The sequence below is a fragment of the Musca vetustissima genome, unplaced genomic scaffold (assembly GCF_032173495.1).
Source record: "Musca vetustissima isolate MV318-11 ecotype Yass unplaced genomic scaffold, APGP_CSIRO_Mvet_v1 utg39538, whole genome shotgun sequence".
Classification (NCBI taxonomy): domain Eukaryota; kingdom Metazoa; phylum Arthropoda; class Insecta; order Diptera; family Muscidae; genus Musca; species Musca vetustissima.
Genome location: NW_026875875.1, coordinates 27188 through 41065, shown reverse-complemented (window position 1 = coordinate 41065; position 13878 = coordinate 27188). Strand labels below are relative to the sequence as shown.

Here is a 13878-nt window from a genome sequence, read left to right as displayed (position 1 = left end):
GATCTGATTTGGTTCGGGTTTTTTGTTAACATCAGATTTTTTCCAGCAGGAACTTGGGTGCAGATGCTTCTTCGTATCCCACCATAAAAATTTCCTATGATTTTTTATACAACAACAGTGATAGAGTTATTAGAGAGGTGGAGGCTTTTTTTCAAATTGTCATTCGGTTTGAAAAAAAAACATCGAAATCCGCAGCGGATCGAAGTGGAATAAAATATTCTGGGCGACTTTCTTCCTTTTTTTTTAACCCAATTGCCTCTAATTTGGTATTTAAGATTCCCATTGGGTGACAAATATTCCTAGCAAAAATTATCAATAAAAACCTCGAAATCCGCAGCGGATCAGAGCGGAATAAAATATTCTGGAAGATTCCCTGCATATTTTTTTATCAACCCAATTGCCTCTAATTTGGTATTAAAGATACTCATTGATTGGGCGCCAAATATTCCTGGCAAAAATTATCAATAATCGCCCAGGCTTCAGGGTAGCCTCTATATCCCGCAATATTTGGTGTTTTTGGGGATTTGGGCACAATTTGTTAACCAAATAACCTGACATTTGTTATTATGAGTTCTCATTGGGTAATAAATCTGCCCACCAAAAATTAACAATATTGGACGATCTTTCAGGGTAGCTCCCATATAACCGAACCTTCCGAATTTCGAAATTTTGATGATATTGGTCACAGTTTTCCAGCCGATTAGGCTGAAATTTGTATTTTGGGTTCTCATTGGATAACAAAAACATCCTACCAAAAATAATGAATTTTGGTCAAATTTTCAAGACTTTCCGCACCTTCCGAATTTCGATATTTTGAAGATATTGGGCACATTTTTTCAATCGTTTAGGCTGCAATTTTTTATTTTGGGTTCTCATTGGGTGACAAATCTTCCTACCAAAAATTATCCATTTTGGACTAATTTTCAGGGTAGCCTCTATATAACCGGACCTCCCAAATTTCAGTATTTTGGGGGATTTTTCAATCGAATCCCCTGTAATTTGGTATATGAGAATATTATAGGGCAGCAAATCATCATTTGGTTGCAAATCTCTCTACCAAAAACTATCAATATTGGTCGACTTTTTAGGGTAGCTCCCATATAACCGAACCTTCCGAATTTCGGTATTTTGATGATATTGGGCAAATTTTTTTCAATCGCTTAGGCTGCAAGTTGGTATTTTAGGTTCTGATTGAGTAGTAAAACATCCTACCAAAAATTATGAATTTTGGTCCAATTTTCAGGACTTTCCGTACCTTCCGAATTTCGATATTTTGAAGATATTGGACACATTTTTTTCAACCGATTAGGCTGCAATTTTTTATTTTAGGTTCTCATTGGGTGGCAAAACTTCTTACCAAAAATTATGAATTTTGGTCAAATTTTCAGGATTTTCCGGAACTTCCGAATTTGGATAGTTTGAATATTTTGGACACATTTTTTCAACCGGTTAGGCTGGAATTTGGTATTTTAGGTTCTCATTTGGATGGCTAATCTTCCTACCAAAAATTATGAATTTTGGTCTAATTTTCAAAACTTTCCGGACCTTCCGAATTTCGATATTTAGATTTTGGGCGCTTTTTTCAACCGTTTAGGCTGCAATTTGATATTTTAAGTTCTCATTGGTTAGCAAATCTTTCTACAAAAACTATTAATATTGGTCGATATTTCGGGGTAGCTCTCATATAACCGAACCTTCCGAATTTCGGTATTTTGAAGATTTTAGGCACATTTTTTCAACCGATTAGACTGCAATTTGTTATTTTAGGTTCTCATTGGGTGACACAACTTTCTACCAAAAATTATCCATTTTGAACAAATTTTCAGGATATCCTCTATATAACCGAACCTTCCGAATTTCGGTATTTTGGGGAAATTTTTTAACCGAATCGGCTATAATTTGCTATATAAGATTCTAATAGGGCAGCAAATCTTTCTACCAAAAATTATAAAATTTGCCAAAGTTTCAGGGTAGCCTCCATATATTATAACCCTCAAATTTCGATATTTTGCGGGATTTGGGCTTGTTTTTTAATCGAATTGCTTATAATTTCGTATTTTGGGTTCTCACTTGGTGTCAAATATTCCCACCAAAAATTATTAAGATTGATTTTTATGTTCCCTTCCGAATTTTTAGATTTTTTCAATCGCGGATTTTATTGGGGTTATCGTTTTTCAATTCAACTTTCAGAAATATATCTCCAATTTCGATATTTTGGGGGATTTTGGCAATCCCTGCATTTCTTGCATCCACCGGCAATGCCTCTCAAAGCCGGATAATCATTTTAACTAATCGTATTAATTTTCTTTTTTATCTTCTTCTTCTCCATTTTTATTTTCGCAGTCAATGAAAAATGCGTTTTATTTCGTTACGTTGTTATTTATTTTTTGTTTACCTTTGCTGTATCTTATGTCTATATCTTTGATAAATACGAGTATATATACTACCTCCTCACACCCCTCCCCCACTTCGAACTCCATCACAACAAAGTAACTACCAAAAATAAGCGAAGAAACCCTTAAACGCACTCTTATCGATGCGTATTTATTTATTTTCTGCTGGCTTCCTTGCTTTCATTTTGTTTTTTTTTCCTCTTGTTGTTGTTGTTCATGGTTCGCAAAATCCCAACAGCATGAGTTCGAAATCCCAAAGCAACCCCCAAAATGTGGCCGAAAAACCCAAGAAGAAAATGTAAACACGAAAATGTTTTGATGCGTAGAAAAACAAATAAAAAGCACCCTTTAATGTTTGTTGGGGGGGATTTAGAGAGAGGAGTGGGAGTAGGAGAGAGGTAGGCAAGGAGGCAGTGAGGATAGACAAAAACAAAACGGCCGAAAATGTGCGTATACAAAAGCTTCGTTTTTTTTTTGGCAAAATGGTGTGGGAATAAGTGGGCTTTTCTTAATGGGGGAAATGGGCAAGAGAGAATGTGGGAGAAAGAGCGAGAGGAGGTGGGGAAAGAAGATGGAGGAAAGTCAAGTGACAATTGAAGTTTATGGTGGAGGATTTTTGTTTGGAGCAAGATGGTTTGGAGAAAAAATCACTCAAACATTTTGGAGCCAAAATTTTTTTTTATAAAAAATAATAACTTAAAAAATATAAAGAAATTTTATTTTTGAAAAAGGGAAGGAAATTTTTGGAAATAAAAATATTTTTTTAAATAAAAAAAAATATTTTTTAATAAAAATTATTTTTTTAAAAAAAAAAAAATATTTTCTTATAAAAACATTTTTTTTTAAAAAAAAAATATTTAATATAATATTATTTTTTTAAAAAAAAATACTTTTTTAAATAATTTATTTTAAAAAAAATATTTAAAGCAATATTTTTTTTAAAATATTTTTTTATAAAATATTTTTGGAAATTTAAAAAAAAAAAATTATTTTATTTAAAAAAATATTTTTTATAAAAAAAAATTTTTTAATTAAAAAAATATTTTTTATTTAAATATTATATAAAATATTATTAATTTATTTTTTATTAAATTGTTTTATAAGAAAATATTTTTTTTTTGAAATTAAAAAAAAATTTTTTAAAAAAATATTTATTTAAAAAAAAATTATTTAAAAAAATATTTATTTAAAAAAAATTATTTAAAAAAATATTTTTTTTTTAAATTTATTTAAAAAAGTATTTTTTTTATAATTTTTTTAAATAAATATTTTTTAATTTAAATTTAAATAATTTTATCATATTTTATAAAATATTATTTTTATAAAAAAAAATTTTTAAAATAAATATTTTTTTATTTAAAAAAATTTTATCATATTTTATAAAATATTTAAAAAAATATATTTTTTTATAAAAAAAATTATTAAAAAAAATTATAAATATTTTTTTATTTAAATTTAAATAATTTTATTATATTATATAAAATATTATTTTTATAATTTTTTTTTTTTTAAATAAATGTTTTTTTATTAAGAAAAATTTATCATATTATATAAAATATTTAAAAAAAATATTTTTTTTATAAAAAAAAAATTTATTAAAAAAAATTTTTTTATTAAAAATATTTTTTTTTATTTAAAAAATATAAAAATTATTTAAAAAAATATTTTTTTTATAAAAAATATTTAAAAAAAAAATTATTTAAAAAAATATTGTTTATTTAAAAAATTTATAATATTATATAAAATATGATTATTTCGTTTTTTAGAAAAATTTTTTTTATAAGAAAATATTTTTTTTGAAATTTATAAAAAAAATTATTAAGAAAAATTTTTTTTATTTAAAAAATATAAAAATCTATTTAAAAAAATATTTTTTTATAAAAAAATGTATTTAAAAAAATATTTTTTTTATAAAAAAAATGTATTTAAAAAAATATTTTTTTATATAAAAAAAAATTGTATAATGTTTTATATATTATTATTTCTTTTTAAAAAAATTGTTTTTATTAGAAAATATTTTTTTGAAATTTAAAAAAAATATTTAAAAAAAAAAATTTTTTATAAAAAAAAATATTTTTTATAAAAAAAATAAAAATATTTTTTTTATTTAAAAATGTTTATAATATTATATGAAATATTTTATTTCTTTTTTAAAAAAAATAGTTTTTATAAGAAAATATTTTTTTTATTTTTAAAGAAAATATTTTTATTAATTTTTTTTATTTAAAAAAACAATCGTTTTAACTAATCATATTAATTTTTTTTTTAATATTTTTTTATATAAAAAAATTTCATAAAAAATTCATTAAATTTTCATAAAAAAAATATTTTTTTTATAAAAAAAATTTATTTAAAAAAATATTTTTTTATTTAAAAATTTTAGAATATTATATGAAATATTATTATTTCGTTTTAAAAAAAAAAAAAATTGTTTTTATAAGAAAATATTTTTTTTTTGAAATTTAAAAAAAAAAATATTTTTATTTAAAACAAATATTTTTATTAAAAAAATATTTTTTTATTTAAAAAAATATTTTTATTTCCAAAAAAATCCTTCTCCTCTTCAAAAATAAAATTTCTCACTCAAGAGAATCGAATCTCAATCGGCGGTAGCAACAGTTTTCTCCCAAAGGACCTTTTGTTTCCTTCCCCACCGCCCAAACAGCAGCGGAAAGTGAAAGTGGATTGTATTTGTTTTTCGCTACAGTTGTTATTGTTTTCTTTTTTGCCTTCCAAAAGCTTTTCATTGTCAGCATATCATCAACAAGATTTCCTTCGTTACATCGGTAAGTAACTCAGGGCAATAATATCTCAACAAGTCGACGTGCTGCCAGAAGGGTTTTTCTTAAAGAAATGCTATTTTACACTTCTTCAGAGACAAACACACAGACACACACACACACAAATAAATACAAATAAATACAAAGTAAGCCCAAAGCTTTACATGTCATCGAACAAACACACTCACACACATACTTAAACAATTTACAAAGGAAAATTGTTGCGGGTGGAAATGCTGGTGGACTAAAGGACCATGACCATGATGGCGTAACGGGATGCCGAAAAAGAAGAAAAAAAATTCCAACAACAACAAAAAGAGAATTTTCTAAAAGAAAGTAAATAAATTTGCACAAAGCCATTTTGGAGTTGAGATGTACAGTTAATTTTATTTTCTATTTTTGGAAGGGAAGGGGAAAGGATGTTGGGTCCATAAAACTATGGACACTTGCTTTAGTTTTTTTTTTTTCAGGAAAAAAAATAATAAAAAATAGAAACCGAAATCTGAAACTAATACCCCTTTTCTAAAAATAAACAAATATTTACAATGGGCCTTTGCTTTGCCCACCCGATAGTTTGACCTTTAAATTAAAGGTCAGTTTGATTATTGACTTGAAGAAATAGACACGCACAGTTGAATAAAGGCAGGGGACAAAAAAAATTGAAGGCAGGCAGGCAAGGAAATCGAAAAGTTAAATTGGAAATAATAAAAAAAAAATCCAAAAAGGAAAAAAATTGAGAAAAATCCTAAAAATGTTTAGCACGTTTTTAGAAAACTCATTACACACATCATTGATTTTGGAGGAAACAAAAAATTCAAATTGTTTTTATTTAGCCAAGGATTGAAAAACAAAAGCAATTTAATTTCAAAATTAGCTACTTTTCTCTTAAAAATTAATTGACATTTTTATTCGGATATTATAGATAAAATGTTGGTTTTTCCATTAAATTTTGAATTTTCAACATTTGGGAAAGAAAATCGCAAAACATGAAGAAATATTTTTACAGTACTGCAGAACTGTTGTTTAGGCATAAAAAATAATTGCCATTATTATTTGGAATTTAATTTTATTATTTTTTTCAAAAAATGTTGAATTTTCAACATTTGGAAAAGAAAATCACAAAACGCAAAGAAATATTTTTACAATACTGTAGAACTATTGTTTAGGCATAAAAAAATAATTGCCATTATTTTTCGGAAGTCCTATAAAAAATATTTTTTCCAAAAATTTTTTATAAAATATTGAAATTTCAACATTTGGAAAATATCAAGAAAATTTTTTAAAAATTTTGTTATAAGTGTTGTTTTAGCATCAAAAATTGATAGATCCACAAAAAATATTAAAAATATATATTTTTTGAAAAAATGTTGAATTTTCAACAAAATTTAATTATGGCACAAAACAGTGAGAAACATTTTTTTGTAATTGTAATTTGAACACAGGAATTAATTTTTGTCGTAAAAAATGTGAAAAAAATATTTTATTGAAAAATGTTGAATTTTCAACAAAATTTAAATATGGCACAAAACAGTAAAAACACTTTTTTGTAATTGTAATTTGAACACAGAAATTAATTTTTGTCTTAAAAATGTGAAAAAGATTTTATTTGAAAAATGTTGAATTTTCAACAAAATATAATTATGTCACAAACTGTAAAAAAAAAGTTTCAACTATATTTATAACTGCAGTTAAACATTTTAATTCCATTTTTGTCTAAAAATTTTAAAAAAGTCTTATTTTGGTAAATGTTGAATTTTCAACATTTTTTAATTAAGCCATAAAACAGCCACAATGTATGCGGAATCAAAAAGTAAGTATTATTTTGCTTTATAAATACGTTTTGTACTCTATAGAGAGTAAAAACATAACATTTTTAACTATTTTGGAAAATGTTGAAATTTCAACATTTTCGAATTATACCACAAAACAGCCAAAAAGTATGTGGAATCAAAAAGTAAGTATTATTTTGTTGTATAAATACGTTTTGTACTCTATAAAGAGTAATAACATAGCTTTTTTAAAAATGTTGAATTTTCAACTTTTTCAAATATTGAAAAAAAATCAAGAAAAATTATGCCAAAATATTGTATAATTGTTCTTTAGGCAAAATTTAAACTTAATTTCCACATTAAAAATTAAAAAATAAGTATTTTTAATTTTGTTGAAATTTCAACATATTGAAATGTGTGTAAACAAATTCAGCAAAAAAATATGCAGAATTACTGTATGGATAAGACTATTTGAAAAAAACAGTCTTTTCAATGTAAAAATATTAAAAAAATATCTTTTTTTAGATTTTGTTGAAAATTCAACATTTTCTGAAATGTCGGGAAAAACGTTAAAAAAATAGTTACAAATGTCGAGAGAAATAGTTTCTAATTGTATTTTGAAAGTAGAACATTTTATTTCCAGAAATTTGGTTTTAAACCCATTTTTGACGTTATGTTGAAAATTCAACATTTTTAGAATTTTATGATATTTATGGCGAGGAAAAAATGAGACACTTATTTTAATATTATTTTACATTTTATTGAGTTATAAAATTAGTATAATTCCAATTTTAAAAGAAATTTTTAAGAAATTATATTTCTAAGGTTATGTTGAAAATTCAACTTTTTCAGAAATTTTCGTAAGAACGTTGAAAAAAGTCATCCAAAAAGTCTGGAGAAATAGTATTAATTGTATTTTGAAAGTAGAACATTATATTTCCAATAATATGGCATTAAATTTATTGGTGACGTTATGTTGAAAATTCAACATTTTTAAAATTTAATGATATTTATGGTGTGGAAAAATTAACATGTATTTTAATATTATTTTAGTTATAAAATTAATATAATTCCTTTTTTAAAATAGCAATTTTTAAGAAATTATATTTCTAAGCCTATGTTGAAAATTCAACATTTTCACAAATGCTATAGAAAAATTAAGCGAAATAACTAAAAATGTGTAAATTTAGTTTAAAACTGCATTTAAAAGGTTTTTTTTTAATCCGACATTTTCAAAAATAATTTTTGAAGTTATGTTGAAAATTCAACATTTTTATAAAATCGATTAAAAAACATTAATTTTTATAAGGAAAATTCGTAGAATTAGTTTTGAATTTCGTTTCCAATGTTTTTTTCTGTTAAATTTAATTAAAATTCTTATTTTAAGGTTATGTTGAAAATTCAACATTTTTAAAAATTAAAGGTATTTTCTGAAAATTTTTTTCTAGAAATATTTTATCATTTTAACTTTGTTTAAAAAATGAACATTTTTGTTTTAAATTTTAATTTTGAAATAAATTTCTTTTAATTTAGGCCACACTTCTTAGATTAAATGCAATGCCCATTTTCCTGTCGTGTCATGCTTAAATGAGCATTCTAATTAAATCCCATTAACGAATTGTTTTGGTTTTGTTTTTTTTTTAGTTTTCTCCCTCCCCTCGATTTTCTCTCGCCGGCAATTAACCTAACAAGCATTTAACCACATTTCATGAAATTTAAAAAAAAATTGTGTAACTTCAAAATACCTTTTTTTAATTATTTTGTGAGGGTGTTCGATTGGCTTTTTTCATGGATGAGAGTGTGTTGGTGGGTTCTTCGATCCATGTCAAACACGATTGGCAAAAACAACAACATGCGTTTATTCCAAAATAAAATTTGATATGTTCAATATTAAAATTGTACACCATATACATATTTAAATTTGTTGTTGATATGTTTTCCCCCTCAACCCGCAACAAGGACCCCGACACGAACATCATGTTACGAAAAATCATCGACATGCTGTTGTTCTTGTTGGTTGTTGTTGTTGTCGCAGCAGACAAATGTACAACCATCCATCCACGAAACAAATGAGAGATGATGTCCTCTCTCACATGTTTGTGGTCGTTCATTTCGTTTCGTTGTTTTGTTTTCGTGTTTGAAATGTTGAGCACAGAGATGGGGTGGGGGGTTGGGCTGGTGGTCGCCGTTAAACATAATTTGCTGACACGTGAACATGTCACGTGTAAAGCCAGTTAAATGTAAATGACTTAACAACATGTTTGGGCGGTTGGTTTGAAATATGCAAACGGAGGGAAACAAGGAAGGAAGAAGTTATCAAAATCATAATAGGCAAGGAAATAAGTTTTTTGGCTAATTATTTCCGATGGATGGATTTTGGAGGAATTTAAGATTAGAGAGGTTGCAAATAAATTTCGTCAATTTAATTTTGAAAAAAAATCCTTACAAATTTGGAAATTAAATTTAAAAGGAAAAAATATTTCCTTGCAACCCAAAAGTTCAAGCAGGCAGCAGCCGCATCAAACATGTCAATATAACTTTATTATTATTGTAAGCAATACTCTGGGTATCGTGGAGCCACCTACACACACACACACACACACAAATATCCTTTGTTGCGATAATGCTGCTGCCGTTGCATTCAACATATATCCTTTGAATATTGCGCGTCAGTTATTTATTGTAATGAAAAGCTGCTTAAAATGTCATCTTCAAAAGGCTGTCTCCATAACAAGACGAAGGCGTGTGAGAAAGAGAGAGTGCGGGGAGAGTGGTGACTGAGAGAGCCATGAAGACAACGATAAGGCAATAAAGAATGTCACTACAATATTGATGTCCTTGCCAAGGCAAGTCAAACATAATACTTATGACTACTTGGTGTTTTATTTTCTTCTTCTTCTTTTTTGTCCTCTTCTTCTTCTCCTCCTTTGCATTTGGGTGTGTGTGTAGGAAAAAAACACTGTTCGTTTGTATAATATTACTTACCGATCAATAATGACAGGATCCGATGGTGTTTCATTGCGGTTGCCGCAACTTTTTTTGTCACAACAGCGGCTGGAAGAAAAAACAACAAGAAGAAGATGCAGGAATAAATAAATATAAATATTAAAGTGGAAATCAATTTAAAGGAATATATTTAATGGAGAAAGAGAGGGGAATATAATAGAGGAAAAAATTATAAAATTGAAAAAAATACCATAAAAAAATTAAATTAAATGGCAAATATTTAAATGCATACGTTTTTTTTTTAATAAAAAAACAATTTTTATTGAATTTTCAACATTTTCGGATACTCAAAAAAAAAAAAAAAAAAAAAGAAAACTGCAAGAAAATGTTCAGGCTCATATATTTATTACTTTGTAGTCGAAAAAAATACATTTTTATTTTCATAATTCTTAAAAAAATAATTTTTGTTTAATATTCAACATATTTTTTTAGGTCAAAAATCGCAAGAAAAATTCACCGGATCTTGTTTTTATTTATTGCATTGCGAAAAAATGCATTCCCACTCTCAAAAATGGTAAAAACTAACATTTTTACATTTTGTTGAATTTTCAACATTTTGTGATATAGTAAAAAAAATCGCAAGAAACATTTATTATGGAATAGGTGAATAAACACATATTTATATATTTATAATTCTTTAAAAATTATGTATTTCCCTTAAAAATTAATAATTGTTTAATTTTGTTGAATTTTCAACATATTTAAATATGGCAAAAATCGCAAAAAAAGTAACGGATCTTTGTTTAATTATTTGCCTAGGCGAATTTATAGTCTCAAAAATTAAAAAAAAATATTTTTTTTACATTTTGTTGAATTTTCAACATTTTGGTATACCTTAGAAAACTGCATGAAAAATGTGACTGGCCGTTGTTTAATGATTTTCTGAGTGAATCCAGGCATTTTAACTTTCGAAATTATAGAAAAACGTTTTTAAATTTTTCTGTTGAATTTTCAACATTTTGTAAATAACCAAAAATCCCAAAAAAAAAAAAACGTATCTAATTACTGTTTCTACCAATGCATACGTTTTTACTTTTAAAATTTAAAAAAAAAATTTGGAGGAAATTGTATTTGTTTTACGTTTTTTTTCAATTTTGTTGAATTTTCAACATATTGCGATATTTAAAAAAAAAACACAGCAAAAGTGTCCAAAATTGTATGTAATTATTGTTTTGTGTATATAAAGTATATGGTGTCTTCAAAATAAAAAAACATATTTTTTTTTCGTATGATTTGGAAAAAATCGAATTTTTAAGTTATGTTGAAAATTCAACAAATTAAAAAAAAAATAAATTTTATCGAAATTCGTTTTTTTTCTTCAAATTATATAATGATATTAAAGGTTTTTAGTAAAAACATCATGCACAAATTGTAAAAAAGTCATTTCGATATCTTGTTGAAAATTCAACAATTTTTTTAAGAAACCGGAATTCTGCCAAAATTTTGTTAAAAATCGAAAAATCTTTGTTTACAGACATTTTTGTGGTCACTAAAAGACCTATATCTATATTATTAACATGTTTGACCTAAAAACATAACTTTTTAGGTTATGTTGAAAATTCAACAATTTTTTTATAAAACTGAAAATGTTAAAGAAATCGTATATATTTTATATTTCGCTTTCAAATATAGGCCATAAAAAATGTATAGAAAGTAAAAAAGATAATTTTTGAGGTTATGTTGAAAATTCAACAAATTTTTTATCGATACGAATTTTGGCAAAATTTTGTAAAAAAATCTAAAAAAAACTTTTGATTTTATGATTTGAGACATTTTGGCGATCTCTAAAAACCTTATACCTATATTAACACGTTTGACTTAAAATTCCACAATTTTTTAGGTTATGTTGAAAATTCAACAATCTTTTAAAAAAAAATTGAAAATTTTGAAGAAATTATATATTTTATGTTTCGCTTTCAAATATTGGGCAGAGAAAATTTGTAGATTGTAAAAAGGATCATTTTTGAAATTATGTTGAAAATTCAACAAATTTTCAAAAAATCTGGAAATTTGCCTAAATTATTTTTTTTAATTTAGTTTTAAAAATGTCGTTTTAAAACTACTTTGACAGAAATATATGTAGATGCAATTTTTTGAATTTTTTTAATTTTGAGGTTATGTTGAAAATTCAACAATTTTTTTTAAATGAGCTAAATTTCAACAAAAAATAATTTTTAATTTTTTTCTAAATGGGAAAAATGTATTTTTGAATTTATTTCTTTATATCATTTTTTTTATAAAAATATTTTTTTTTGATGTTATGTTGAAAATTCCACAATATTTTTTAAATAAGCTAAATTTCAACAAAAAATATTTTTTATTTTTTTTCTAAATGGGAAAAAATGCATTTTTGAATTTATTTCTTAATATCATTTTTTTTTTGTAGTGTTGACGGTTTATTTGGGATACCATTTTTTTAGAAAAAAAATATTTTTTGATGTTGTGTTGAAAATTCAACAATATTCTTTAAATGAGCTAAATTTCGAAAAAAAATATTTTTAAATTGGATGGAATATTTTTGATTTTTTTAACAAAAAATATATATATATGTATATATATTTTTTTTTAATTTTGAGGTTATGTTGAAAATTCAACAATATTTTAAATGAGCTAAATTTCGACAAAAAAATATTTTTGAAGGCTTTTTCTGTTAAAATAAATTTTAAAAAAGAATTATTTTTGAATTTAATTTTTAAATTTTTTTTATCAAAAAAATATTTTTTTATCAAAAAAAAAAAAAAAAAATTTAACTTAATTTGGTTTTTTTCTTTTAAATATATTTAAAAAAAATGGATTTTTGAATTTGCTTCTTAAAAACCTTTTTTTATTAAATTGGATAAAATATTTTTGATTTTTTTTTTAACAAAAAGAATATTTTTTTTTTAATTTTGAGGTTATGTTGAAAATTCAACAATATTTTAAATGAGCTAAATTTCGACAAAAAAAATATTTTTTTAAAGTTTTTTTCTGTTAAAATAAATTTAAAAAAAATATTTTTGAATTTAATTTTTAAATTTATTTTTTTATAATTTTTTTTATAAAAAATATTTTTTTTATAAAAATTATTTTTTCAAAACTTTGTTTTGTTTTGTTTTCTGTTAAAATAAATTTAAAAAAAATTATTTTTGAATTTGTTTCTTGAAAACCCTTTTTCATTAAAAAAAATATTTTTATAAAAAAATATATTTATAAAAAATATTTTTTTTATAAATCCACGGCTTTACGCCTTGATATCCTTTAAAAAACATTTTTTTTAAGGAATATCTAGGCGAGGATTTATAAAAAAATATTTTTTATAAAAAATATTTTTTTTTATAAAAAATATTTATTTTATAAAAAATATTTTTTATAAAAATTCTTTTTTTTATATAAATATATATTTTTTATAAAAATTCTTTTTTTTATAAAAATATATATTTTTTATAAAAAATATTTTTTTATAAAAAATATTTTTTTTATTAAAGAAATATTTTTTTAATAAAAAATACATTTTTTTTAAAAAAAATTCCCTCTAATTTCCTATTTCCATTTAGTTTTCTTTCTTTAAGATTATTTCCAATATTTTCACATTTTGGTTGGTTTGGTTGTGTGGTATTACAAAGGATTATGCATGTCCTTTTTAGATGTAACAACAGAATCCTCATTTTTTCACCTGTAGTCCTGTGATATCGATATCAGAATAGTTGTATCAACTCAAATACTTTAATGCGTAAAATTATGGTCAATATGCCAAATATACTTTATGTGTGTTTTGTTATCATCCAAAGGGAACAATAGACCAATGTCGTCAATAAAGCAAGGATATCCTTTTACTTCGAGTAAGGATGAGCTGCATAAGTTTTGGTATGAAGTGACATAGAGAGAGGTAGATAAAAAAATATCATTTTTATGGTTAGAGTGCGTGTTTGTGTTTGTTGTAAGGTATATAAT

General features: G+C 24.0%; 1 protein-coding gene across 1 annotated transcript in view; it reads right to left on the bottom strand.

Moving 5' to 3' along the window:
- The window catches only part of LOC133338397 (transcription factor collier), a gene marked incomplete at its 5' end in the record, with an annotated part of 62198 nt that overhangs the window by 22697 nt on the left and 25623 nt on the right, over nt 1–13878 (bottom strand). The window contains one exon of the mRNA XM_061546571.1: nt 9928–9996. Within this exon, the coding sequence (XP_061402555.1) occupies nt 9928–9996 (69 nt within the window). The remainder of the gene's footprint in view (nt 1–9927; nt 9997–13878) is intronic.